Source organism: Malaya genurostris, chromosome 2, assembly GCF_030247185.1.
Source record: "Malaya genurostris strain Urasoe2022 chromosome 2, Malgen_1.1, whole genome shotgun sequence".
Classification (NCBI taxonomy): Eukaryota; Metazoa; Arthropoda; class Insecta; order Diptera; family Culicidae; genus Malaya; species Malaya genurostris.
Genome location: NC_080571.1, coordinates 303,766,138 through 303,792,716, shown reverse-complemented (window position 1 = coordinate 303,792,716; position 26,579 = coordinate 303,766,138). Strand labels below are relative to the sequence as shown.

Genomic DNA, 26,579 nt, shown 5'->3' with positions numbered 1-26,579 from the left:
GGCGAGCGGGCTTGTATAGATAACATAAGGAATAAAATTCTTTTATCATTATTAATTACGTCAATACTCAAGCCTTGAACTCAAGTTGTAGATGGAAACGCATGGTATTCAGTTCTAATGGCATGTGATATATGAATTTAGAACTAAATATCATGCGTCTCCATCGGATGATGACAATTTGATGGAGACGCATGGTTTTCCGAATGATTTATTTTTTAAAGTCTGATATTATATCCGTCCATATTTTTTAAAAAATTTGAAAAAATTACAGTGTAATGTACTCAAAAATTATTTGTTTTTGATGTTAAATCTAGAGTGGTACCAAAATTATAAGAGCGAATAAAAAAATTCGAACATTTTGAAAATTTTTTTCCACATGAAATACATTTTGAAAAATTCTGAAAAAAATCAGAAAGTTTCCCATAATTTCTAAAATATTCCTGATTTTTCTTAATTTTTTGAAAAATTTGAATCAAATGAAAGTCAGAAGAACCACCATAACTCCACCAATATAGTAGTTGAAGGGTTAAAATTTTATGAAAATCATCTCCAATATAAAAAAAAACTAAAATAGCGTATATCAATTTTTTTCTTTTTGGGGGTGGTTTTTAATATGAAAAACCGGCTACACCCTTTTGATGAAACCTGGATCCACAATGTATCGATAAATAATTGGTGTCGTTTTTGTTTTGAAATTTTCCTGGCATACTTTTCGTGGACTCCCTTGGAATTTAAAAAAATATCAACAATGAGAATAACTGCGTTTTATGAACGGCCTGGTTTGGGCTTGACAAGTGTCATATTGTCGGGTATTAGAAAACGAACCCGATGAGAGGGGTTTAAATTTGGTGACAAAAACTGTCGGTTCGTGTCTTGACGTGATATGTATGTCGAGCGGTTTTCATTGCGATCGAAACATTGCAAGCTGGACGAGTTTAATCTCGGGCGGTGTCTTATGGAGACAGAATTATCTGTCCCATTAATGACAGTTCATTCAAAGTAAAATATAGAGTTGAATCAAATGCAACACTAGATGGTGATCTAACGTTCAGATTACAAAGTAATAGTTATTAAATTATTTGCTTTACGTTGAACTTTTACTGAGTAGCAATTGATGCATTTGTGTTCAAAATCTAGTTTAATTTCCAAACAGTAGTCCCACATCAAAATTTTGGTTTATTATCAAATTAGCTTTACTAAAAGTAAAATATCTTCAACATTTTGTGGAGCATTTCTGCGAGGTGAAATAAATGCCTTCTTATTTGATAGTTAAATAGTTAAGAACTTTCCTCTTTGTATATGAATTATTGACGTGTACTGTATTAGTGGTCCTTACCCAACTAAAAAGTGTGAGTCTAAACTGTTTTCATAGAAAGACCAGTCTCAAACCAAGTATCATGAAAAACTATTTTCAGTAAACGAACCAAACAAATAACTGCCGTGACTGAATGAACCGATTACTTCCAAAAGGAAAATTATAGGGCTACAATTTCCAACTTTACCTACTCATAGCCAACTGTGCCACTCCAATCTAGCTTTCAAATAATGCAAGGGTCGCCTGGGTTACTACTTGATACAGTAAAAATGTCACATATTTTCCCATAGACAGCCAAAGCTTCCCACCTCAGTTCTCGACTCGGCAAACCCGAACAACAGGAACAGCAAAAACGAGCTAACTTTGTGAAAAATTTAATTAAATTCTGTATCAGAAAGCACTGTTAGTTTACAGTTCTGTGTGCGTTGTGCTGTATGTTTCTTATTTTCCAACTTTCGTCCGCCTATCTTATGCTCCACCATCGGAACGGAGAAAAAGGACCTCCCGCGGTGAACTCGAAACAAAGGAACGAGAAGCGAAAATTGCGAACCGCTGCAGCATGTTTTATGATCGCTTGAATTGGCAGAGAGGGAGGGGGGGCTGAGTGGGGGCAGTAACAGTAACGGAAACCGGTTTAAACGGGTGCTCTTTCGCTAGACTCAACATTTCGGCTGAAAAATGATGGTTTCTTTTCAACAAATCGAAATAAGAAATAGGGTGAATTCTTCCCTGATCGAGTATCCCGAGCCTGTCGTTTTTTTTTTCATGGGAACAGTAAAAGTTGAAGTGGATATCGCGAGCGGAAAACGTCACCGGCAATAGTCGAATCGTCGTAACAAGAGTCGTAAGATGAAACGCTACATCGCGGTAGGTGAGCAGGATATCAACGAAAACTGAAAAATGCTGTCAGAGAAAACTTTTCCTACAGTGAGGTTTTTTTTCCTGCTATTTTTGTTATTGGTTTTGTTGTTGTTGTTGTTGTTGTTGTCTTCGGTAAGGTGTCGGCCGAAGTTGACAAGGGATGTCTGTTTCGGTCGGGTTCGGAGTGGGGCAGGAAGGCTCGGTACAGCACACAGTCAGGATGGAAGTATCAAACTGTCACGTCTCACGTCTCGTTAGCCACACTCAAGCATCATCTAGTCGATCGAAATGGTAGAAGGGGGGAAAAGGGTGAAGCAACGATGCTTGGTTGTACGAACCGAAGCCGACCGGGTTCGAGGCCGGAAGTGTTTGCCAATTGCAATATAAACCGGCAAATTTGGAAGCACATATTGACAGAATGGGAAAATTGTTGGCGCGGAGCATAGAAACAATGGGAAAAGAGAACATTCCGATTTGGAAATATGTACCGAAGCGAAACATACAGCGCTGGAATTATGTACAAGCCATTCGTTGGTTGCGCGGATATAATTTATGGCATTTTTTTGGCAGGATCTATACAAAAATTATTTCTTGCTATCATGTTTGCTAGCTAGAGTCAATTAATGTAATAAATGCCACTCGAATCCTGCAACAGAACAACATAACTAATGTTGTTTCGAGAAATTTTGAAAGATTCCCGTTATTTGAAAAATAAAGCTGATTTTTTTATGATTAACAGTTTTTGTTCTAGATATAACTCAAGTATCGAGAAATTTGATGTTCAAAAGAGGCATTCAAAGATCGGGGAAGGAATAGTTTTAACATTTTCAAATTGTCCTAATTTGTAAGGCACGACTTTGGTACTCTTGAAATGTCTTTCTGTTAGGACAAGGATGGTGACAATTCCAAATAACCAACAGTTCGAATACAATAGACTGATCTGGATTAAGTAGCTTACGCAGTTCATGAATACAATTGTAAGCCGTTCGTTCTCCTAGTAATTATCTACATTTGACAGTTCGCGCGACGCAACCGAACGAACTTGTAACTTTCTGCTAGAATACATTGTTCAGCTTCTATGCAACGAGAAAGTTCACGCGGAACTTGTTCTGTACTTCGAGCTATCAAATATTATCACATTTTTTTTAAGCAGCGAGTAGCTCAAGCGGAACCTCTGTACTTTCCAGTTCTCAAAAGTTCCGCGTGTAGCAAGGAAGTAGATGTTTTAAGTAATTGTGGAACTTCTGGTTGCTTGGGATGGGTTCTGCTATAATGTAGTGTGCATTATAGATCTGAATTACTGCCACAGAATAATTCAAAGGTCTGTAAATAAACTGACATTCAGTGCTGCATAACAGGCCGATCAATAAGTCCTAAGGTCTAACTAACAGATAGCGAAGTAACTTATTAAAAAAATCCTCTAACGTTCAATAGATACATACTTCAGAGGTCATGTAACAAATTTTCATATTGAATAAAATACTGTTCATAAAAGAAAAAAATCCTGGTTTAATTCACCTAGTGTTGTACACGGATAAAAATCTATTCCCGGAACCATGCCTAAAAATCATGAAATCATGAATCGTATCTATCATGAATAATAAGTCGTGATTTCATGATAAAAACGATTGATATCATGAAAATTTTCATGATATCAATCATTTTGCTCATGAAATTTACTAAGAAGGCTTGTATCATGATTTCATAATTAAAAAATCATGGTACTGGCAATCGATTTTTACCCGTGTACTAATGCTTTGCTTACATAACTTATATTCTCATATATAATACTGTGGTATTCCTTCGTAGTTCTTTTGACTATTAAGAGAAAATAAAACGTTTGTTTGGACATCAACTGGCATAAATTACAAACTGAAAGCGTTCTCAGATCGGCTGAGTCATCTCTCAGAAAACGAAGTAAATTCCACTATGTATGGTGGTTGTAACAACCGAATTCGATTTTTTATGAGCATTGACGGCTGTTTCAGAGACAAATCACTAAGTAAATGATTTATATCTTAAATTGCCCGACGTTTCGGTCGTTTTACCTTTTTTATAAATATAAAAAATACTAGATCGAGAGTCGTGTGCTTCGTAGAACCAGTTCGCGATTCAACTGGTGTGCTGGCTCATCTGCTGGCTCATTAGCTGGATTGGGGGCTAAATCGTGAGCTGACTCATTTACCAGTGCTGACTTGAGTGTCCATTCTTTTTTTATTCAATAACATATTATATTTTTAGGCACACAGTGTCCGCTCTTGTCTTGTCTCTTGTCAGTAGCTGGACTACACAAATCAATATTATTGTCAATCCAAATGATTAGTGGCTTTCACATGAGGTGAAATTATTATCAATACTCGACATTTTGACTTTGCTATTGATGATGAATAATCGTGTGCATTCGGAATGACGTATTAACGAGGGATTGAAAATACTGAATATTGACTATAAAATTGCCTCATGTAAGGGCTATTATTGTCATTACTTCTTCAATATATCAATTAATTAGCATAGAGAATTATTTCTTCAATTTTAGAGAAAATCAACGTTCAGAGCATTTAATATTGCAACCAACGCACAGTGGTTCAAAAGCGCAATTTCACGCTCTTAATTGATAACTCATAGGATCGTGGGTTTTGAGGTACAGTATCTTCAGCAAAGTTGCTCAGAATGATAGACGCCATCTTTTCGCAAATTTTATTTATGTAATTAATCCCCCTTAAAGTGAGATAAAAAGTTTATTTTAGCTCAGAGCCAACATAAGGGCTAAGTTAATTCGACAAAGTTTTGCAGAAAGTTATAAATTGGTTATTAGTTTCATCGGATCGTTTGGTTAGAAATATTTGTGAATGGCCAAAACAGTCCAAGAAGAATCTGTCACTTTCAAAAAACGTCTGTAATTATTACTAAACTTTTCTATTTGTAGACTTCGATGTCCATAAAAACCTTTTATTGTGAGTTTCCATGGTAACGAAAATATACTGAAATCTGATCTGATATACAATGAACTTAATCATTGCAAATGTCAAGGACAAGGATATTTGAAAAGAACATATCTCGCCTGCAGACGATCGCAGACGAGTAATTCGACCACGGTATGAAAGCTCTTTTGAAGTAGTTTAATATGTAAGTAATCTCATCTGCACCTTCCTGCGCCTTTTGATAATAGACAAGTTAGAATTTTATTTAAAAAAAACATGAAAAATTGCTCTATTTCATTAAACTGAAATGATAGCGGCATAGTATGTTTGAGAAAGTTGTGTAGTTTTTAAAGATGAAAAACTTTGTATAACACGAAAAACTCATATAAATTTAAAATATATATGTATTCTTACAAAAACTGGTTTTTTGACACCCTTTTAAGAAAATACTTTATATCATGAATTACACTCAAGTTACGGGAATAGTACCTACAACAAACTTGTTTGAAATAACTTTCTGCACAACTTTGTCGAAGTAACTTAGCCCTTATGTTGGCTCTGAGCTAAAATCAACTTTTTATCTCACTTTTAGGGGGATTAATCACACAAATAAAATTTGCCAAAAGATGGCGTCTATCATTCTGAGCAGCTTTGCTGAAGATACTGTACCTCAGAAACCAATTATTATCAATTAAGAACGTGAAATTGCGCTTTTGAACCTTTTTGAACTTTTGCAACATCTAAACATTCAATGGAAAATTGTATGTAATGTTAAACGGTTGTAGTTTCCACTACACTATCAAAAGAATTGTCAACAACCACGTTTCAAACCAATTTGCAACAAAAAATGTGGGGAAATTTTCTTTCCTTTCAATATTACTATAGTTACGTTGAATAAACTCACACCTGATTATGAATGATCATTTTCACGATTAACAGCCATGCAGTGATTTTCACTAAAACATTATGATATTTAGATGTCGGAAGTTCAATACGCAATAGCAATAAGCTATGCAAATACAACGGAACAAACATTTTGAATACTGATTATAGAAACAAAAGACTGTTTTAATTCCAAGGATGATTTACTCTCGTGCACTATTTCGTTTTAACTCTATTGAACATCACCATCATCGCCCACGGAAGACCGCTCCAGTCGAAAACCAGCATGCGGGCCACCCGCCGGGCCTTTGTAGCCTGGGGGTGTTTCCACACGGACCGAAGGATGAGGCCATCATAGATATTTACCAACGCCATCTGGAAGACTCATGCAATATTCGATTCATCGACCACTGCCGATCTTCAGCTGAAAGCTAGATTTTCCTGAATCCGAGATGACATAGTCTAATGATACTATCCTAGTTTTAAGTTAGTCGTTAATTAAGATTAGAAAACGCCCTTGACATCTTAGAGTTTAAGCAGTGTGCCTAATAATGTATTATATTATTGAATAAAAAAAACCCTATTAAACGCTATTTATCATGAATTTGATGTATAGAAATAACAGTAGCGCAAAATTTAGCTGCGTAGCGTTTGAGCGCTTATTTGTGTATTTGCTGTATTTGTTGACTTCACCCTATGATCCTGTTACTTCTGTGTATGATATTCACTATAGTGTAATATATTTTAAAAATGCTGCATGATACATGCTTTGTGATTGTATTTTTACAATCATCAGTCAGCTCACGATCTAGCCCCCAATCCAGCTAACGAGCCAGCTAATGAGCCAGCACACCAGTTGAATTGCGATCTGGTGCTATGAAGTACACTGAAGTCTTTTTTTATGCGAATTTACGTACCGCATAAAAAAAACCGCATAAAAAAACCGCATAACTCTGAAAATTCGCATAAAAAAACCGCATAACTCTGAAAATTCGCATAAAAAAAGACCGCAGAAGGGCAAACCGCATAACTCTGAAAATTCGCATAAAAAAAAACCGCATAACTCTGAAACTTCGCATAAAAAAAGACCGCAGAAGGGCAAACCGCATAACTCTGAAAATTCGCATACAAAAAAACCGCATAACTCTGAAACTTCGCATAAAAAAAACCGCATAACTCTGAAAATTCGCATAAAAAAAGTCGCGTAAAAAAAACCGCATAAAAAAAGACCGCATAAAAAAAGACCTCAGTGTACACCACTGTGCGTGTTTTCTGCTAACTCGCGTGTTTCGTATTTGAACGGGCCACGAGCTCTATCGATTCGGCTCTCTATTCTTTCTAGCACACTCTCATGAGTCTGGTTTGAAAAAGCACAGTACACGGGCTGTGTGAGAACTGAATCGTGTGGTGAACGTGTGCTGGGCCATCACTGTCTACCGGGTTAGAAAATTCGCCTATAGTCAAAAAATGACATATCCAACGAAAAGCTACTACTCGAATCCTATACTGAAAATAAACAATTTTGAAAATTTTAAATCGGTTTACAACAAAAAGCTTTTTTCATTTGAATGAAATTTTCTTCTCAAAAAGCTAATTCTGTTCTTTAGTTATCGATAAAACAAAAACAAACAGGGCTTCAATTTTCGATAAAACGAAACAATAAAGAGACATCGAGGACGAGTATAGCGTGATGGGTAAGTCGATGCCTTTAACGCAGTCACTTTTTTCCAATCTTTATCGAACTGTTGAATGGTTTCGGCTGCCGAGACATGTTTCCTAAGATGTGCCTTCGTTAATGCCCAAAATTCCTCAATTGGTCGAAGTTGTTGGCCATTTGGTGGATTCATGTCTTTTGGGACGAAAGTGACATTTTTGGTAGTATACAATTCTACCGTTGATTTCGATTAGTGGAAAGAAACAAAATCTGGTCAGAAGACAACAGGATCCTTGTGGCTTCGAATCATGGGTAGAAGTCGTTTTTGTAAACATTTCTTGATGTATATTTCGCTGTTCATTGAAGCAGTGATGATGAAGGGTTTCGAAATCTTACCGCAGCTACAAATTGCTTGCCAGACCATAGCTTTCTTACCAAATTTTTCGACTTCAATCGATGTCTCGGACTGGCTTAACACTTGCCCTTCTCGCATCGTATAATATTGTGGTCCCGGCAAGGATTGTAATCGAGATTCACGTAGGTTTCGTCGTCCATGATTATGCAGTTCAAATTTCCAGCAAGAATCGTATTGTACAGCTTTCGAACCCTCGGCCTGATCGATGCTTCCTGTTTCGGACTACGTTTTGGTTGTTTCTGTTTCTTATAGGTTCGAAGATTCAAACGTTCTTTAACACGAAGAACATTTGTCTTCGAAGTGCCCACTTTTTTGGCCACATCCCGAACTGAAACCTCCTTCTTTTGCTCGAACGCCTTTAGTATACGTTTATCCAACTGAGGGTTAGCAGGACTTTTTTTTCGAACCCGTTTTCGGTTTATCCTCAAAGGTGTTATCCTCACCGAACTTCCTGATTGCATTTCACACGGTTTTTTCACTTACTCCTTCCATTTTTGCTATCTTTCTCAGTGACAGTCCGCGTTCTGTGCACCATTTGTACACAATTTTTTGACGTTGTTCTGCTGAAAGTCCCCGCATTTCGAAACAAACTAATGAAAACGAATAAACAACTGCACACGTTGTTAGAGAAGAGTGTAAACAACCAGACGCAGCCATAAAAATTGACAGATTCTGAACCATTGCGTAATGGCAGCGGTTTTTGGTTGCGTCCATACTTTCTGGGACAGTCTTTAAGAAAATTGATTTTTGTACTTTCTGAAAAAATACCATTTTTTTATGTATTCCCTAAAAATATCAATCGTTCGTAGGGAGACTGCGGAGATGTAAAAAAAATGTGCCTTATATTTGAAAACGCAAATCTAATATTTTTTAACGGTTTCAAAGGTTTGTAGCTAAAAAGCGCTATATATTTGAATTTCTTTTAAAAGGAAAATATAAAACTTTCTACACAAAACTTTAAAAGATTTTCAAAATGAAATTCTCCGTCTTTGTGTTAGATTTTTTTTTAATTTCAAGTCTTTCATTGATCGTCCATGGCCACTTGAAATATAGCCATATCGTACTATCATTATTATCTACCGCTTTGACCTCGGTTACAACTTCTTGGGTCATTCACCGAGGTTTTAATTCAGCATTTTTTAATCATTACACCGACTTGATATTGCTTTTGCCATACTGTATAGAACGGTAGGGGAGAGTGTTCGGTTACCGGCACCCTTTTATTTTAAGCTCATAACTTCTGACGTAGTGCACATTATGCGGACATCTATACATCAATGGAAAGCTGAAGTCACTAGCTAACAACTAAGTTGATTTATCTGATTAAAAAATTTTTTCATCAATTTAGTAAAGCGATAAAGCTTGGCCATTTCAAAAAAAGTGTCCGGTTACCGGCACCCTAAGAAATTTCACTAAAAATGGAAAAACATATGTAAAGACTGCAGTTATTCAAAGAAAAAACATTTTTTTTCTTTTTGGAAGCGTTTTGGACAAAAATCTTCATCGTCTGATTGTGACTTCACCTTGGCTCTCTTGGTCGATGATTTGGATGGTGGCACCTTTGGTGTTGATTTGGCCGGTCTTCCACGTTTTTTCTTAGCTGGAGCATCTGATGTATGAGCAGCTAGATATTTGGCCAGAACTTTGGTTGGCTTTGTCTCGACAGCAGCCTGCATATCACAGACAAGTACTAACGATTTGTCGGAAAAAATGAGGTGCCAGTAGCCGAAATCGGTAGACATTTTGAAAATGACAAAACAAATCTTTGGTTGCGAAAATTTTGATAGCATTCGGTATTAAATCACGAAATAGATCGATTTCACCTCCTAAACATTCAATCCACTCACCTTTCCGATTGATGCTTTTCAATTTAAGATACCATAAAAAAGAAGTCAGAAAAAACTTTTGTGTTGATTTTCACGCAATTAAAATTTTGTTTTGAACTCAGCAAAAAGCACAAACGTCTGTTTGCTTCGGTATTCGGCACAAAAAGAACGTGCTGCTATTACACATACATGACATTTGTCGGAATGACGCTATTTGCTTTTTTGTCAAAAGTTACGGTGGGGTGCCGGCAACCGAACACCTTCCCCTATATATTATCAAGTAGAAAATGTGAATATATTAAAAAACTGGAAATTTGAAGCGGAAAAGCTTACCGCTAGGAAGACGTAAAGTTAATACTATTTGGAAAACACTGTTTGGTAATACACCGAAGTGTAATGTCTAAACTAACGTCTCGAACGAAACGTCGGTGTAATAGCAAAAAGTGTTTTGCAAATAGTATTAACTTTACGTCTGCCTATCGGTTTTTGTTGAGCCGCCAGCTTGCGCTAGCTCTTCAACATTAACTGCTACGCACTGCTGAGTCAAAGACGAATCGTAAAATCAATTTGAAAACCTGGAATTTGCTTATCGAAAACGCTGATAGTATGAATTGCTTACGTTTTCATTTCAGATGTACGACCTCTCTGAAATTCGTTATATTTGGTTCAATCGTTGTCCATTGAAAAATATTGGACCCGTATTTTGTTTATTCTGCCATTAGGGTGAACATTTTCATGTTAGGGTGGATCAAAAAGTCGATTTTTTTTACTTTTTTCAGATGTTTTCAAGAACTGTTTTTTTATATAACTTAGTAACCACTAAACCGATTGTTTCAATTTTTGGATATGTTGTCTAGAAATGTCAATAGTTTCTAGCAAAAATGAGTAGATAAATAAAGTTCATGTTTTGTGGTTAAGATCGTCAATTACATATTGTTTTAGCAGTTTTCGTGATTTGAAGGTTTGGGCGCAATTTGTTTTTTGAAATTTAGATTTTTCTACGGAACATGTAAAAGAAGTGAAACTTTCAGTTTTTGAGTAATATTTTTTAGAAAACTTCAAGTCAAAATTTGGTTGATAAATACTAAACTTGAAATTTTGGAAAAATAACGACTCAAAAACGAAAACTTTCACTTTACTAATTTTGTGATATATTATGCAAAAAAAAACTTGAATTTGGAAACGCTTATCGAATATCTTTTTAATAGTTTTCTGCAATAGAGAAACTAACGTTCCGAAGAATAGGTGTGCACTCAAATGTTAACGACTAGCATAAACTACAGCACTGCTGACTGCACAAAACAAAACATGAATACACAAAACAGACTCAAAATATCGATCTCTGTAGAAAATACACCGACCAATAAGTAGGCCTCATTCTGTCTCATCCTTTTCTGCTTAGGTAACACAAGATCACCATTTTAATCAAGTCAATTAAAAATTAGGAATGAACACCTTCAGCAGAGCTTAGAACGTCAACTTCTAAACATGAAACACGCTAATGCGTCATTAGAACTGCCGGAGAGGTGGGCCGTGTTTAATTAAGCAAATTAGCTTAGCGACGCATTCTGGGCCACGCCTTGCAGTGAGCTCACCACTTTTATCACACGGATCAGTCAGTTATTATATGAGCGTACCGGTCTGTCTGCTGAAATATTGTCATATATTTTGTTGCTCCATTGAAGGAACGGCACCGAAAAAGTAAACCTCACCTGTCATCGTACACGAATCCAGCGCTGAGCGTGTTGACATACAGGGCAAACGCCAGCGTGCAGCAACTGAGGCTTACGTAATCCATGCTGAAAAGAAAATCAAACAAAAAAAATGTATTGTTATTTACATATTGCTCTCGTATATCATTTCATGTTACGGATCAAAAACACCCCACCCGAAAGGGACAAATGTACCCCCAGTCGCTTGGGCTTGTTGGTTGTCTAACTTTTGTCAATCCGAAGCCAACCCCACGCGTATATATATCAAATTACAGGCACCGTTCCAATTCATCGCCGCCCTTTCGCCATAAAAGGATCTAACAGCAGAACAAAATACAGCTTCCCAGTTATCTGATCCATCTATTTTACTTCCCCTGCTGCTGAGGGCGACCCGTCTCTACCTCAAACATTACCATTCCAAATTACAGTCATTAAATTCTATTTGAAATTCGATTTATGCTAGTTCATCAGCCCTTTTTGACCCGTTAGCCATCCGAGCTTTTTCACCAGTTTTCAGTTACCATTGTACTTGATTTTCCAACAACAAAAACGGCACCGCAACCACCACCACCACCACCAGCTCGACCACTGCCTCCGGGCCTACCTCAAATTTAGTCATTAGAACCAGATCAATCGATAAACACCGAATTTTCCGCCCGAAGTGCTAACTGAGTACGTATGAAAAAGGAAATCGAACCTCGGTTCCCGCGTGCTCTTCTCTACAGTGACCTCCCTAGTGGCTATGTAGGTAGATTTTTTTTTGTTGTTGTCTGTGGTTACAAGTGCTGATGAACGCCGGATGAGATGGTTCCAAGTTGGGTGTGAGAATCGGTGCATTCGGCCGGTTGATCATGTAGGGCGTGTGAATTCGATTTCGGCTCGGTTAGTACGATTGCAGCCCAAACCGGTAGATCTGTTCGTTAGAGCGCAACTCCCGATCCCTTTGAACTGGTCCCTGCCGGACGATAAACGAGTGGTTCGAGATCAAAGCAGAAGTGAACAAGTAAATTTTTGTACCGAATCCATGCGTTATATCGATTTAATTTCATCGGACTGCCTGTCGGTTGGGATTTTCAGTGATGAACTTTATTCCTGCTGTTTCGTATAGGGGGAGAAAAAATCAAACGGTAGCGATTTAGTGCATGTGTCCGGATTTTTATTGCCAACACTTTTCAGGCCGGATTTGGTTGTAAAGTTTTGTCATAACCAAACAAACAAAAACAAAAACTGAAGCAATGATATTTTCTACGCCTTGTGTCCTTATGCAGTGCTCAGGGATAGAACTGATTTAACTCGTCTGATTTTAGAAAAGATTGTCTTGGGCAAAGTTGAGCAAAGCTGGAACAGTCGTCACGTGTATTTTGCATGTGTTTCAAGTGTGTGAAAATTTTCAATAAACTTTTTCAGTCCGGCGGAATGCGTCGAATGTCTCTCATGTACTATATGGAATGAAAAGTCCCGGGCCTTTCACGTGAGTAGTTTCGAACCGTGTACAGTGCTGTTGAGAACAAGCCTCTAGATGGTCCGAAACCAAATTTCACGACAATCTATCCAATAGTGTTTGAATAACAGCTAACGGTACTTTTGTTCATCTCAGCTCTATTAGTCATCTCATACACGAAAACCATTCCTAAGGGTGAGATTTGTTGGCTCTGTTCGATAGATTGACTTCGTGAGTAAGATGAAATTAGAAGCATTTGCTTCGAGTTTTTGCGTCGATATAGCAGTAGTATTGAACGATTTTCGAACTTGTTTTTTTTTTACGGTATTGCTTCTTAGAACCGAAACAAAGATATTGTTTTCGATTTCATAACAATTCATTTGTCGGTCTTCACACATCATGGTCATTATCCGACTGTGTAAAATTGTTGTTAAATTATGAGTGTTAAATTATGAGAAAGTCCATATTAGTTCAGGAAATTATTTACAAAGGATTAAAGCATCTCTTCTACAGTAAACAGTAAAATTAACAATATTTTACTACATTCAGAATTTTGTGTGGCCCCCTTTAGCAATCAACACGACCGCTATACGACAAGGCATATTGTCGATGCAATGCTCAAACGTTTTCCTCATCTCTTCTTTATTTTTTCAGGTTTTATTGTGTATACGAATCAGATCCTCCATTTATGTGCTTCTAATAAGACATAAAATTACATGGTTTTTTCGAAGTGTGTGCAGAAGATTCGACCAGTCAAGAGCTTTCTTTTCTGAATACGTTGACAAACGTTTAAAACGATGACATCCCAAACATCAAGCCGTAACATCTTTATAACAGAACAAAAAACTGTTTTCGTAGCAAGTGCTGAAGTACGTTTGGTCGAGTTAGTAGTTAAAATATCAAAATTTTCTAATAAGTATCAAAAAGAGAAATAGTTTAGATACGATATGTTGATCCGGATGGTGCACTACGATTTTCATATCGTTTTTTTTTATCATAGGAAGTAACAACCAAAGGATGTAGCCGGGCTCGCATGTAAAAACTGCCCCCAAACAGAAAAAAATACTCTGTTAAAAAGGGTTTATACTGGAAAAGATTTTCCCTAATTTTTTACCATTCAACCGCCATATTGGTGTAGTTGGGGTGGTTCTTCTGATTTTCATTTAATTTAAAGTTTTCAAAAACCTCTTTAGCCAAAAAATTTAAGAAAATCAGGATTATTTTAGGAATTAAGGGAAACCTTCCTGATTTTTTTCAGAATTGTTCAAAATGTATTTCATGTGAAAAAAATGTTCAAAATTTTCGAATTTTTTTTAATCGCACTAACATATTTTGTATCGCTCTCGATTTTACATAAAAAATAAATCATTTATGAGTACATTGCGCTGTAGTTTTTTTTGGTTTTTAAAAAATGTGGACGGATATAATATCAGACTTTGTAAAAATAAACATTCGGAAAACCATGTGTCCCTTTCAAATTGTCATCATCCGATGGAGACGCATGGTATTTAGTTCTAAAATCATATCGAGCGTTTCCATCTACAACTTGAGTTTAGTGCTTAAGAAAAAAATTCATAAGGAAGGACCAGTGAGAGAAACATGAATCAGAACTAATGAATTGACAAATATTTGGGTTTTAATATACGGTTTAAAGATTTTATTTATGAACTGCCAAGTCATTTTACGTTTATTTTACGTTTATAATATGGCAGTTAAAAAGGGTTAAATTTTTGGAAAAATCATCTCCAAAATAAACCCTTTCAAACAGCGTATATCAATTTTTTCTGTTTGGGGGCAGTTTTTATTTGAAAGCCCGGCTACACCCTTTAAGAGAAACATTATTTTTCAGCATTGGTCTAATAATATGGCCAGGGAATGTATAACAGTACCATTAAAAACAAAAAATTCAACTGAGCTGAAACAATTTACAAAAACATTCAAAGCTTTAAGTTTCAAGGAAGACAGCCTATTTAATGTCCGAGTATGATTCTACAATTTATTTGCAATAAATTTTCCCCTGATGATATTTGTTCTACACGTAGCTGTTCTCTAAATAATCAAATACGAAATTCGAAGATCACAAGTTTTTATTGAATTGTGTCGTTTGCTTTTGAATCGTTGTGCCTCAAATACTATTGCAAAAAATATTGTCTCATGAGAAAAATTAAAAAAAAATACAATAAAACGCTTTTAGCATTTCTTATTGTAATATTTTTATTTTTCAAACTAGTAATGAAAACTCATATTTAATGTGAATTTTATTAGTGTTTTTGTATTGAATGAAGGAGTAGCAGCTCGAAAAAATTGAATATTTTTGCAAAACTTCATGTTTTTGATAAAAGAATAACCTTTTTGCCTTTCTCATATAGAAAGGCTATGCAATCACTGTGAAAATCGACTTTTTAACTGAGGCCCGGAGGGCCGAATGTCATATACCATTCGACTCAGCTCGACGAACTGAGCAAATGTCTGTGTGTGTGTGTGTGTGTGTGTGTGTGTGTGTGTGTGTGTGTGTGTGTGTGTGTGTGTGTGTGTGTGTGTGTGTGTGTGTATGTGTCCGTGTGTGTGTGTATGTGTGTGTATGTAACAAAAATATGCACTCACTTTTCTCAGAGATGGCTGAACCGATTTTCACAAACAAAGATTCAAATGAAAGGTCTCACAGTCCCATAGCCTGCTATCGAATTTCATTCCGATCCGACTTCCGGTTCCGGAGATATAGGATGATATGTACCAAAGAAGTGAAAAAAATATGCACTCACTTTTGTCAGAGATGGCTGAACCGATTTTCACAAACTAAGATTCAAATAAAAGGTATTATGGTCCCATAACTTGCTATTAAATTTCATTCGAATGTGACTTCCGGTTCCGAAGTTATATGGTAATATGTGAAAATTTGAGAATAAGTTTACACTCAATTATCTCTGGAACAACTCAACCGATTTTTGCAAACTAAGATTCAAATGAAAGGTCTTATAATACCCTAAAAATTTTTGGAACATTTTATCTGAATTCGGCTTCCGGTTCCGGAACTAAAGCGTAATAAGGGGAAAATTACCAATTTTATTAGTATTTTTCCACGAACGATGGTTAAAAATAGGTACAAATACCATAAAACTGTCTGATAAATTCTTCTACTTTGCAGAGCTTGTTAGTTTGTGGACATGAAAACTTAATTCGGCACTACTGGTCCCCTCTTTTCCTGGTCCGAGAGCACCGAAAGTGGAGAAGAAAAATTCCTAAAACTAAATTCACTTCGATTTCTCTGCGATGCTTGAACCGATTTTCACAAATCTTGATTTGAATTAAAGTTCATAGTGTCTTTAAACCTACTGTGAAATTTCATCCGGAACCGACTTCCGGTTCCGCAGTTACAGGACGATGAGTGTCAAAGTTTTCAAATCGCCATATAGAGTGACAATATGTACAACACCGAAAGAAGTAGAAAACACAACACAAACGATGCGTGCTTTGTTCTATTTCGTATGCAGAACTAACAGAAATTTCGTTTAATTGGTTTAATCAAAATAGAGCATGAGATAGTATGTATCGGTTTTACTACGTTCAAAACTGTTCCAATTTGTAGGTCATATTTGTTGGTTGTAAACGTACTAACTTCGGCTATTCCGTTTATCTGAATCCGGTTTCGGAAGAATTGGAAATAGTGATCAAAAACTGCAAAAAGGATCTCACTTACTTTTCTTGGAGATGGCCAAATCGATTTTCACAAACTTATAGGTTCAAAAGAAAAGTCTTACAGTTTCATACGGAATTCCTTAATTTGTTGTGGATACTACTTTCGGTTCCGGAACTACAGGGTAAACAGGTTTTATAGAGTTTGTGAAATTAGATCCGAACAAATTAACCTATTTCTATTCAATAAACAGTTGTTTGATGTAATGAGTAATATGAGAAAGGCATCATTACACCACTAGGTGGATTAAAATAGGTTTTTATATCAGTATTCGATTTTATAGCTTGAGAAAACGGTTTTTTTTCTCAAATTTATTTTTCCTAGTTTTTATTCGAATCAATTTTTTCAAGAACATTTTTTCTGGCAAAAAAAAGCTATTTGCATGATTAGCTAAAGGATTTCTCTTTTGCTTGCTAAAGAACCCAAGCAAAAATTCTTAGGAAATTTACAAAAACATGGTCCGGTTGATTTGATGACTTTGGGAATGTTTTAAAACTAATAGTAATAATAATAAGAATAAGAAGGAGAAAGAAATTAAATTTCGACCAAATACTACTGTGCTTATAAAATACTTCAACGACACTGCAAAAGAAAAATTCTGGAAAAAGTACACTATGAAAATATTTGTATTTTTGTTTTAATTTAGAAAATGTAACGAATTTATTTACCATTTAGTTTTCTCGAAGATAGCTGAACCGAATTCAACAAACTTAAGCTCGCTTGAAAGCTACTATTGAAGCACTTAACTAGCAAACATTATCCTTGTATTGTATTTTTTAACTATTCCCGCAACGATTGTGTGATTGGAAAAGCGCACTTTACCTGTATGATGTGCAACAAGTTTCTTGTTTGATATGTTTCACAGCAGTATTTGTTGAGAGAAACTGGATATGAAACTGTTCAAATGAACATATTGTACAGTCGGTTAGAAAAACCGACCAGGAACTTAACCCTTTCAGGTTTCTGAGTTAGTTTTACAAGCAGTAATATGAGTGATTTTTACATTTGTTACAAAAACACATGAAGTCTTTTGTCTTACATATCCAACAAAAATAACCGTTCTGTAGCAATTGTGAAATATGCCAATTTGAACAAGTTCTAATTGCTACTTGGGCATTGATCCTGTTCGAAGATCAAATGGCTGTGGCGTTTTGGTCAGGAAATATAATGATATAAATGAAGTAACCGATAAAACGCGCTTTTTCTCTCCGCTAAAATTTATCGTAGATGACTGAACCGATTTCAACAAAGTAATGCTCGTTTAGAAACTACTATTGGTTCATTAAATAGGTTTGGTTGTATATTGGCATAAGTGACGTAAAATTCCAACGTACTATCGCTTTATAATATCGTCAGAAAGGTTTTATCACACCACTAGCTGGATTAAGAATAGATTCATTTTTTATTTTTAGTTAATTGATGAAATTTACTGCACTCTAATGCAAGATAATGAAGAAAAATGTTATAGTATTTTTAAATAAGGTTGATCTTTAAAAACTGTTAATAACATAAAGAAATATTAAGTTTAAAGATCAACTTAAATTGTCCTTCCCGAAATATTCGGTTGATTTGAAATGAAACAGCAATTGGTCGTATCACCGAAATCAATCAATTGAATTGATTTACCCGTATCCCAGTAACCAGCTTTGAGACTACCGAGATTCGATAAACTATCAAAGTAGCCATTTTGTTTCAGTACAAAACTGACCATCGTTAATAAGTGCAATATTTAAAGCGCAATGTGCCAAATTCCTGAGCTCCGTGAAGTTAGTCAATTGCATGGAGCTGTTGATTCAATTCTAGTAATCGATATTTTCTTAATGACTTAATGATTTATTGAAGTCTTATCAGAAGCCGAAATTCTATAACATTACGGCAGACGAGTTCGAGACTCGTAACTGTTCATTCTATCGTAGATACGCTTCACGTTCCTTTGGAACATCATCTGATATATTTTTTTTTGTTATTTTCTCTATGGCTTTACTACGCAAAATGCCTATTAGCATAGCTGCTAAAAATATTGACATAAAATCAACCGTAAAATTCGAACGTTTACTTTGAATTTTAAATCTACAATTACAACCAAATAACTATACATCTCGACAAAATGCATGAATACCGATAATTTCGGAATTTTATTTTCAAATGCGACGAAAATCTCGGAAATTTGTCATCCGCACAATACTTACAACCTCGGCAAATGAAAATTATCAGTCAGATTAAAAATGTCGTTACACAGAAAAAAATTATGAGTTTTACAGGTGACAGAATTCTACAATACAATTCATAACTACTTAATTTATCAAATGACGCAATATTCCACTTGCACAGAATTTTACATGCTCCGAGTGTAATTTGCACTCGGCTACCATGTGCCGCTGTATGGATTTATGTTTATCAATAATTCAATGAACAGATATGAGCTCTGCGGTTCAGTCGTGTAATCGATGTGCTTGCGATCTAATGTTTCTCGGTTCAAGTCGCGCTGCTGTTATCGATCTTTTGTTTTTTTATTTCATTTGAATTCAAGACATGTAATTTTCTAATCACACAATTTTACATTTTCTTGAATATAAATTTGTGTGAAATACGACGCTCCATTTATGTGCATCTTATAAGATGTAAAATCACAAGATTTTTTCAAACTGTGTAATTTTGGTATCAGGTGTACAACTTTGCTTCCGCCGTTTTCCGATAGGTGGTTGTACCGGCTGAGGCTGGTCAAAATACATAGATGATAATACCCTTAAAGTGAGTGTGTACAGTGCCTAACGAATTGTTATCAACGTTTTAGTGATAGTTGTTCTTGTTTTCGTATCATTCACGCTTGAAAATTTCTGTTTATGTGCCCAATTCTCGCCATTTGCAGGAAGTTTTACTTTTCTATTACAATTCGAAAAAAAATGCAACTGAAGCGCATCGAATGCTTTCAGAAACACGGTGATGCTGCTCTGAGTAAAAGAACGTGTCGGGAGTGGTTTCAACGTTTTAAAAATGGTGATTTCGATGTCGAAGACAAACATGATGGTGGAAGAGAAAAAACCTTCAAAGATAAATAACAATTTACTACGAGCTTTTAAAACCGGATGAAACCATCACAGGAGATCGCTACCGAACGCAACAAATGCGCCTTAGTCGCGCGCTAAAAGAAAAGCGACCACAGTATCAAGAGCGACATGACAAAGTCATCCTCCAACACGACAATGCTCGGCCTCACGTCGCAAAAGTGGTCAAAAAGTACCTGAAAACGCTGAAATGGGAAGTCTTACCCCACCCGCCGTATTCCCCAGATGTTGCCCCTTCTGACTTCCACCTATTCCGTTCGATGGCACACGGCCTGACAGATCAACATTTTCAATCCTTCGAAGAGTTGGAAAAATGGTTTGCTTCATGGATAGCGTCAAAAAAGGACTCCTTTTTTCGAACCGGGATCCAAAAATTCCCGGAAAGATGGGAGAAAGTTGTCGCTAGCGACGGACAATACTTCGAATAATACATCTGTAAGCACTTTTTCGCAATAAAGCTTCAAAATTTGGAAAAAAACGGTGAAGGCAAAGTTGTACACCTAATAGTTTAACAATTTACCGCGATGATTGCCGAGCTTTCGACTGTTCGATTCGGAGAAAAAATCTCAATCAGTGGATTTTTGTTTTCAAATATACAGGGTGCTCCATCTTTTATGTCGAGAAAAAAACAACCGATTTATATAAGTAATTTATTTTTAATCTGTTTGGTTCCTTACAATTTTTTTGCACTAGTTTTTGAAAACAATATCAATTAGGTGTTCACCTTTATTAGCAATCATAAAATGACTCCTTTTTTCTGCGTTTGCTATTACCTTTTTGAGCATCTCGGATGTTACAGCATCGATTTCAGCACGAATGTTTGTCTGCACACGCTGGAAAAAATTTTGGAACTTGTTGTTAAAGATCAGCTGATTAACTATTTGAACTCTAACAGTTTGCTAATACCGGAACAATCGGGATATCGTAAGGGTCACTCTTGTGAAACCGCTTTGAACCTAGTATTGGCAAAATGGAAGGAGAAAATCGAAGCCAAAGAGAGTATTTTTGCTGTGTTCTTGGATCTGAAGAGAGCCTTTGAAACAATTTCAAGACCTTTATTGTTGCAGACATTGCGGCGTTTTGGCATCGGGGGAATGGCGCATGAATGGTTTGAAAACTATTTATGTGGTAGATCTCAAAAGACTGTTTTTAACGATGTAATGACTAGTTCCCTCGGCAATTCACTTGGTGTGCCTCAGGGAAGCGTATTAGGTCCTATTCTATTTATCATGTATATTAATGATATGAAGCGAGTCGTTTCTGTGATATAAATTTGTTTGCTGTTGATACTGTTCTGTTCATTACGGCTAAAGGTTTCAATGAAGCTGTTGCACATTTAAACGAGGATCTAAGTTCGCTGGTTCGATGGTTAAAATTTAAGCAACTGAAACTAAACGTCGCGAAAACTAAATATATGGTTATTTCTTCTGTTAGCACCGGTCATGACGCCAATGTGGAAATTGATGGTGAAACTATTGATCGCGTTAGAGAAATGAAGTATCTTGGAGTCATAATTGATGAAAAGTTAACATTCAAATCTCATATCAATAACGTCATCAAGAAGATTGCCAAAAAATATGGTGTACTATGTCGTTTGAATAATGACTTAACGACCCATAGTAAGATTCTTTTGTATAAAACAGTCATTTCACCACACATTGACTTTTGCCCATCCATTCTGTTTCTTGCTAATAACATACAAATCTTGAGATTACAGCGACTGCAAAATAAGATCATGCGATTAATTCTAAAATGTAGTAGATATACCACCTCAGATTTTCTACTGAACGCATTACAATGGCTTTCAGTGAAACAGAGAATTTACTACTTAACCATGGTATTTATTTTCAAGATATTAAATGGCATGCTGCCTCGATATTTGTGTGATCGAGTTGAAAGAGGAACTGATTTGCATAGGTACAATACTAGAAACTCGTCTGATGCTAGAACACCAAGCTTTTTGTTAGCCAGATCGCAAAACTCATTGTTGTACAAGGGAATAAGTTTTTTCAATTCGATGCCAAGAGAGATCAAACGCGCGGCGACATTGGTGGAGTTCAAAAAGTTATGTATTTCACACATAAAGTCCGCTTTGTAAGCAAATATTTAGTTAGTTAGTTCAATTTTTTTAGATATTTTATTTTTTTACGTATTACGAAGATTGTATTTTTATTTTGTTTATATATATTATTGTGAAACGTATTAAGTTACTATGTGCGGTATGATGATGATGGATTTTTAGTTTGTTTGAGAGTTAAAAATAATGAGCAGTCTACAAACGTTTGAGCCTCGCGCGCGAACCAGGTACACGGAACGACCGAAATCAGCATTTTCGCGAAAAATTTAGTTGATTTGCTGATTTTAGTTAGTTATTCCTTGAGACAACTAAAAAAATCTTACTTTTGCTGATTTAGATTTTTTATTCTCATTCCCTTAATAATAATAAAATATTTGTTGAAATGACTATTTTTTTTAGTTGAATTCACAAATTAAACGTACTGTCATTTCTTAGCTAAGGCACACTTCATATGCAGTCAACTAATTTTTTAGTTGAATTAATATAATGTTGTTTTCAACCAATATGAATGGTTGAATTGGCTTCGGCAATTTGCAGCTATATGGCGCACTGTCACCGAAAAAAATGTTAACACCGTAATGACTACTAGCCACTAGATGGCACACTACTGCCGAAAAAAATTCAGACGCGGTTGTCTTTTCTATATTGGCAGGTATAAATACGATGTTGTGTTGGAGAAAAAGACATAAACGAAACGTAAACATCTTTTTGAATTTTTTTCTTCTAAATCACTGTTTCTTCATTCTCACTGAAAACTTTGAGCACTCGGAAAACAAAAACCGAATACAAATAGTACACCGGACGGCGCAGCTCGGAAGGTTTGAAGATACAAAAAAACTTCATCACAATTAGAGTGAAACATTCGAAATTCACTTCACTGTTCCGCGTAAAAACATTATTACGCACAATCGCTTCAAGTGCGCACAAATTCTGAATAAATACGATTTCCACTAAAAGTTTACGACATTTTTACATATCGGTTTAGAAATTTAAATAAAGATATATCGAATACATGCGAAAAACATCAAAACAATGTTCAAGCAGTTTCAATAAGACTGTCCTTTTTAGCTTTTTAATGGATTGTTTTGCTTTGACACTTCTCATGAGTGTTTGGCTAATAAACTTGTTAATAATACCCATTTCAGTTTTGGTTTTTTTGTGCTGTCCTTCAGTAATGATGGTGATAGATAAATAGAAACAAATTTTCTGATTTTAATAACAAAATTAGGTGTCAATGAGAATTTCGTGTTGGATTGAAATATTGCTGGTTTGAGTCCAGGATATTCACCAACTAAACACATTCTCTAAAACTAAGAGTTTTTTCAGCAAAGTAAATTCTCAATTTTAACTAATTTTATAGTTATTTTGGAAATTTTGTTGTTAAAATCAACTAATTCAAAAACAGTAATACGAATTAGGCGCAGAGCTAATTTCGGTCGTTCCGTGTAGTGACTATTTGGAAAGCGAACAGGACTGGCCGAAGAGCCTTAGCATTCAGTGTGTTAAGTTTGCTCTTGACCTTGATCGCAAGGTTGGATAATAATTTAAGGAATAGATTTGGGAAACTAATTGGGATCGACAGTTGTTGATGGAATTGGGCTTGGCTCTGCTCATCCGCAGTCTCGTTACTCCATCGTAGCTGATGTGTGTAGCGATGAACTGGTCCGGCGGGAAGGGCCAGGTGAATTACTGTCTGATACTGGTAAAGATATCGGGTTCGATTCCTGATGTGATCAAGGATCTTCCCGGGTTGGAAATTTTCTTGATTAACCCTGGATAGTAAATCCGAAATATTTGAATGTTATTTTGTGTTCAGTCGTTCTTTTGAAGAAGAATCTATACCTGCTAGTTTAATCAGATCGTTTTCTTTTGTTTACTGGTTGAGATATGTGCAAAAATATTAATTATCATTTGATAACTCGTTCTGCTCACGCCTTTGTAGGGGTATGAAGTGGGACCATCAACATCATCTTGAGCTCGTCAATAGTTTGAGATTGGTTGGCGTAAACCTTGCTTTTCAGATAACCTCACAAAAAGAAGTCCGGGGGATAATCCCTCAAAAAGAAGTGATTGCCACTGATTGCGTTAACACTGTTTTCGATGTAAAGTGTCACTATTTCAGAGCGTAGGTTCAGTGTGAAGCGAACCATGGAAAAAAATTGTACTGAATTGACCTTTCCAAAACATATCTGATGCAATCGCTTGGTTGGTAAATTTGAAAATTATTCAGCGTTTACAAACCGACATAAAAGATGGAGCACCCTGTAATAAAGGTATATTTTATCGATGGAATTCTGAATGAAAAGAAGTTAAAGCGGATTGAGGTTTAGATTTTGAAAAATTTTGAAAATTTCTCGAGATAGACATGAAATTAGCAAAACTGCTGGTTTCGTTGAACTGCGTCGTTTTTGATTGATTAAACAGATTTTATAGATAATATGTTCCAGATTTTCAACAAATCGAAAATTATTGATCCATTTTCTAGTCGTGCAATTTTAGCTTATTAGAAACTGTAGGAACATGAAAAAAAGAATTTAAAAAAATATTAATACGTAATCAACTGTCACTGTCACAAAGTTCTAAAATTAATAACTTTTGACACAAGCAACTAATTATTCTACAGTACCCGGGAAAAACATCACGTTTAGGATTAAAAAAATTGAAAATCTTCAAGTTATTATAACCGAATGGCTCAGTATAGCACTTACAGTGATGCTCAAATTATGCATAAATACTATTTTTAAGATCCTCAAGCATTTATGCACTACAGATTCGGAAAATTATAGATGCCTTTTTTGGCCATCTAGGGTACATGTGCAGTATTCTATTCAATTGGATGGCTTTGACATGTGGTTTTCTATATTTCCAGAATGGATCGTGGTGTAGAGTTCCAAAACATCAGATCATTTTGCCGCATTCTTATTTTAACCTCGGGTCGGCGATTTCGAGTATAAAGTGGTTGTCGTGAAAGTCAGTATCGTGTTTTGCCTTTCTCATATAGAAAGGTTATGCAATCACTGTGAAAACCGATTTTTGAACCGAGGCCCGGAGGGCCGAGTGTCATATACCATTCGACTCAGTTCGTCGAGTACGCAAAATGTCTGTGTGTGTGTATGTGTGTGTGTGTATGTGCGTATGTGTGTATGTAACGTTTTTTTGCACTAACTTTTCTCGGAGATGGCTGAACCGATTTTCACAAACTTAGATTCAAATGAAAGGTCTCATGGTCCCATACAAAATTCCTGAATATTATTTGGATCCGACTTCCGGTTCCGGAATTATGGGGTAAAATATGCAAAAAATTGTGAAAATAAGTGCACTAACTTTTCTCGGAGATGGCTAAACCAATTTTTACAAACTAAGATTCAAATGAAAGGTCTTGTAGTCCCATAAAAAAATCCTGAATATTATTTGGATCCGACTTCCGGTTCCGGAGTTATGGGGTAAAATGTGCAAAAAATGGTGAAAATAAGTGCACTAACTTTTGTCATAGATCCGATTTTCACAAACTTAGGTTCAAATGAAAGGTCTTGAAGTCCCATAAAAAATTCCTGAATATTACTTGGATCCGACTTCCGGTTCGGGAGTTATGGGGTAAAATATGCAGAAAAAAGAAAATATGTGTTCTAACTTTTCTCATAGATGGCGCGACCGAATTTCACAAACTTAGATTCAAATGAAAAGTCTTGTGGTCATATACAAAATTCCTGAATATTATTTGGATCCGACTTCCGGTTCCGGAATTATGGGGTAAAATGTGCAAAAAATTGTGAAAATGAGTGCACTAACTTTTCTCAGAGATGACTGAACCTATTTTTACAAACTTAGGTTCAAATGAAAGGTCTTAAGGTCCCATAAAAAGTTTCAGAATATTATTTAGATCCGACTTCCGGTTCGGGAGTTATGGGGTAAAATGTGCAAAAAAAGAAAATATGTATTCTAACTTTTCTCATAGATGGCGCGACCGATTTTCACAAACTTAGATTCAAATGAAAGGTCATGTGGTCCCATACGTAATTCCTGAATTTCATGCGGATCCGACTTCCGGATCCGGAAATATAGGGTAAAGTGGGTTAAAAATTGTATACCATCACTGAGAATGGGGAAAAACCTTAAAAATTTTCTGAATCGACCTCAAATCTTTTCCAATTGATAGTTTTTATCAGTAGACGGTCAAACAAACCGATTTCGGTTATTCTTTCAAGAATCGCAGTATTATATATGAAAGTATGATTGATATGAGAAAGGCATAATTACACCACTAGGTGGATTAAAACAGGTTTTTTTCTTTAGTTTTGTTGTGATTTGAGCTTCAAATAGTTTGCATTTTATCAGCACAATAACGAAAAAGCCCGACTAGTAGGATGACTATTAGCTTAATTTCCCAGCTCTTTCAAGATATTACGTTTTGGTTTTGTCCAAGATGAATGAACCGGCCTGCTGTGCCGTATAGTAAATTCCGACAAATTGTCCATGTGCTCGACAATGCAAGGCTGCATTCATCCAATCAACAAAACCATGGTAAGTCCGACTGTTGGGACCATCCCCAGACAGAAATCTCATCGATGACACCGAAGGTTTTTTTTTTTTGGTTCCAGTTCAACTGACTGCAGATGTCACCCAGCTGGTGTTTGTGTGTTTATGGTGCATCGATTTTAGGATTTTTGTTGCTCGATATCATCCGGCTTGCTGGGATAAGTGTTATGTCATACACTT

General features: G+C 35.9%; 1 protein-coding gene across 3 annotated transcripts in view; it reads right to left on the bottom strand.

Moving 5' to 3' along the window:
• The window catches only part of LOC131430893 (protein O-mannosyl-transferase TMTC2), a 720,087-nt gene that overhangs the window by 597,871 nt on the left and 95,637 nt on the right, over positions 1-26,579 (bottom strand). For all 3 annotated transcript variants that reach the window (XM_058596143.1, XM_058596144.1, XM_058596145.1), the window contains exon 3: positions 11,587-11,673. In XM_058596143.1, coding sequence (XP_058452126.1) covers positions 11,587-11,673 — 87 coding nt within the window. The remainder of the gene's footprint in view (positions 1-11,586; positions 11,674-26,579) is intronic.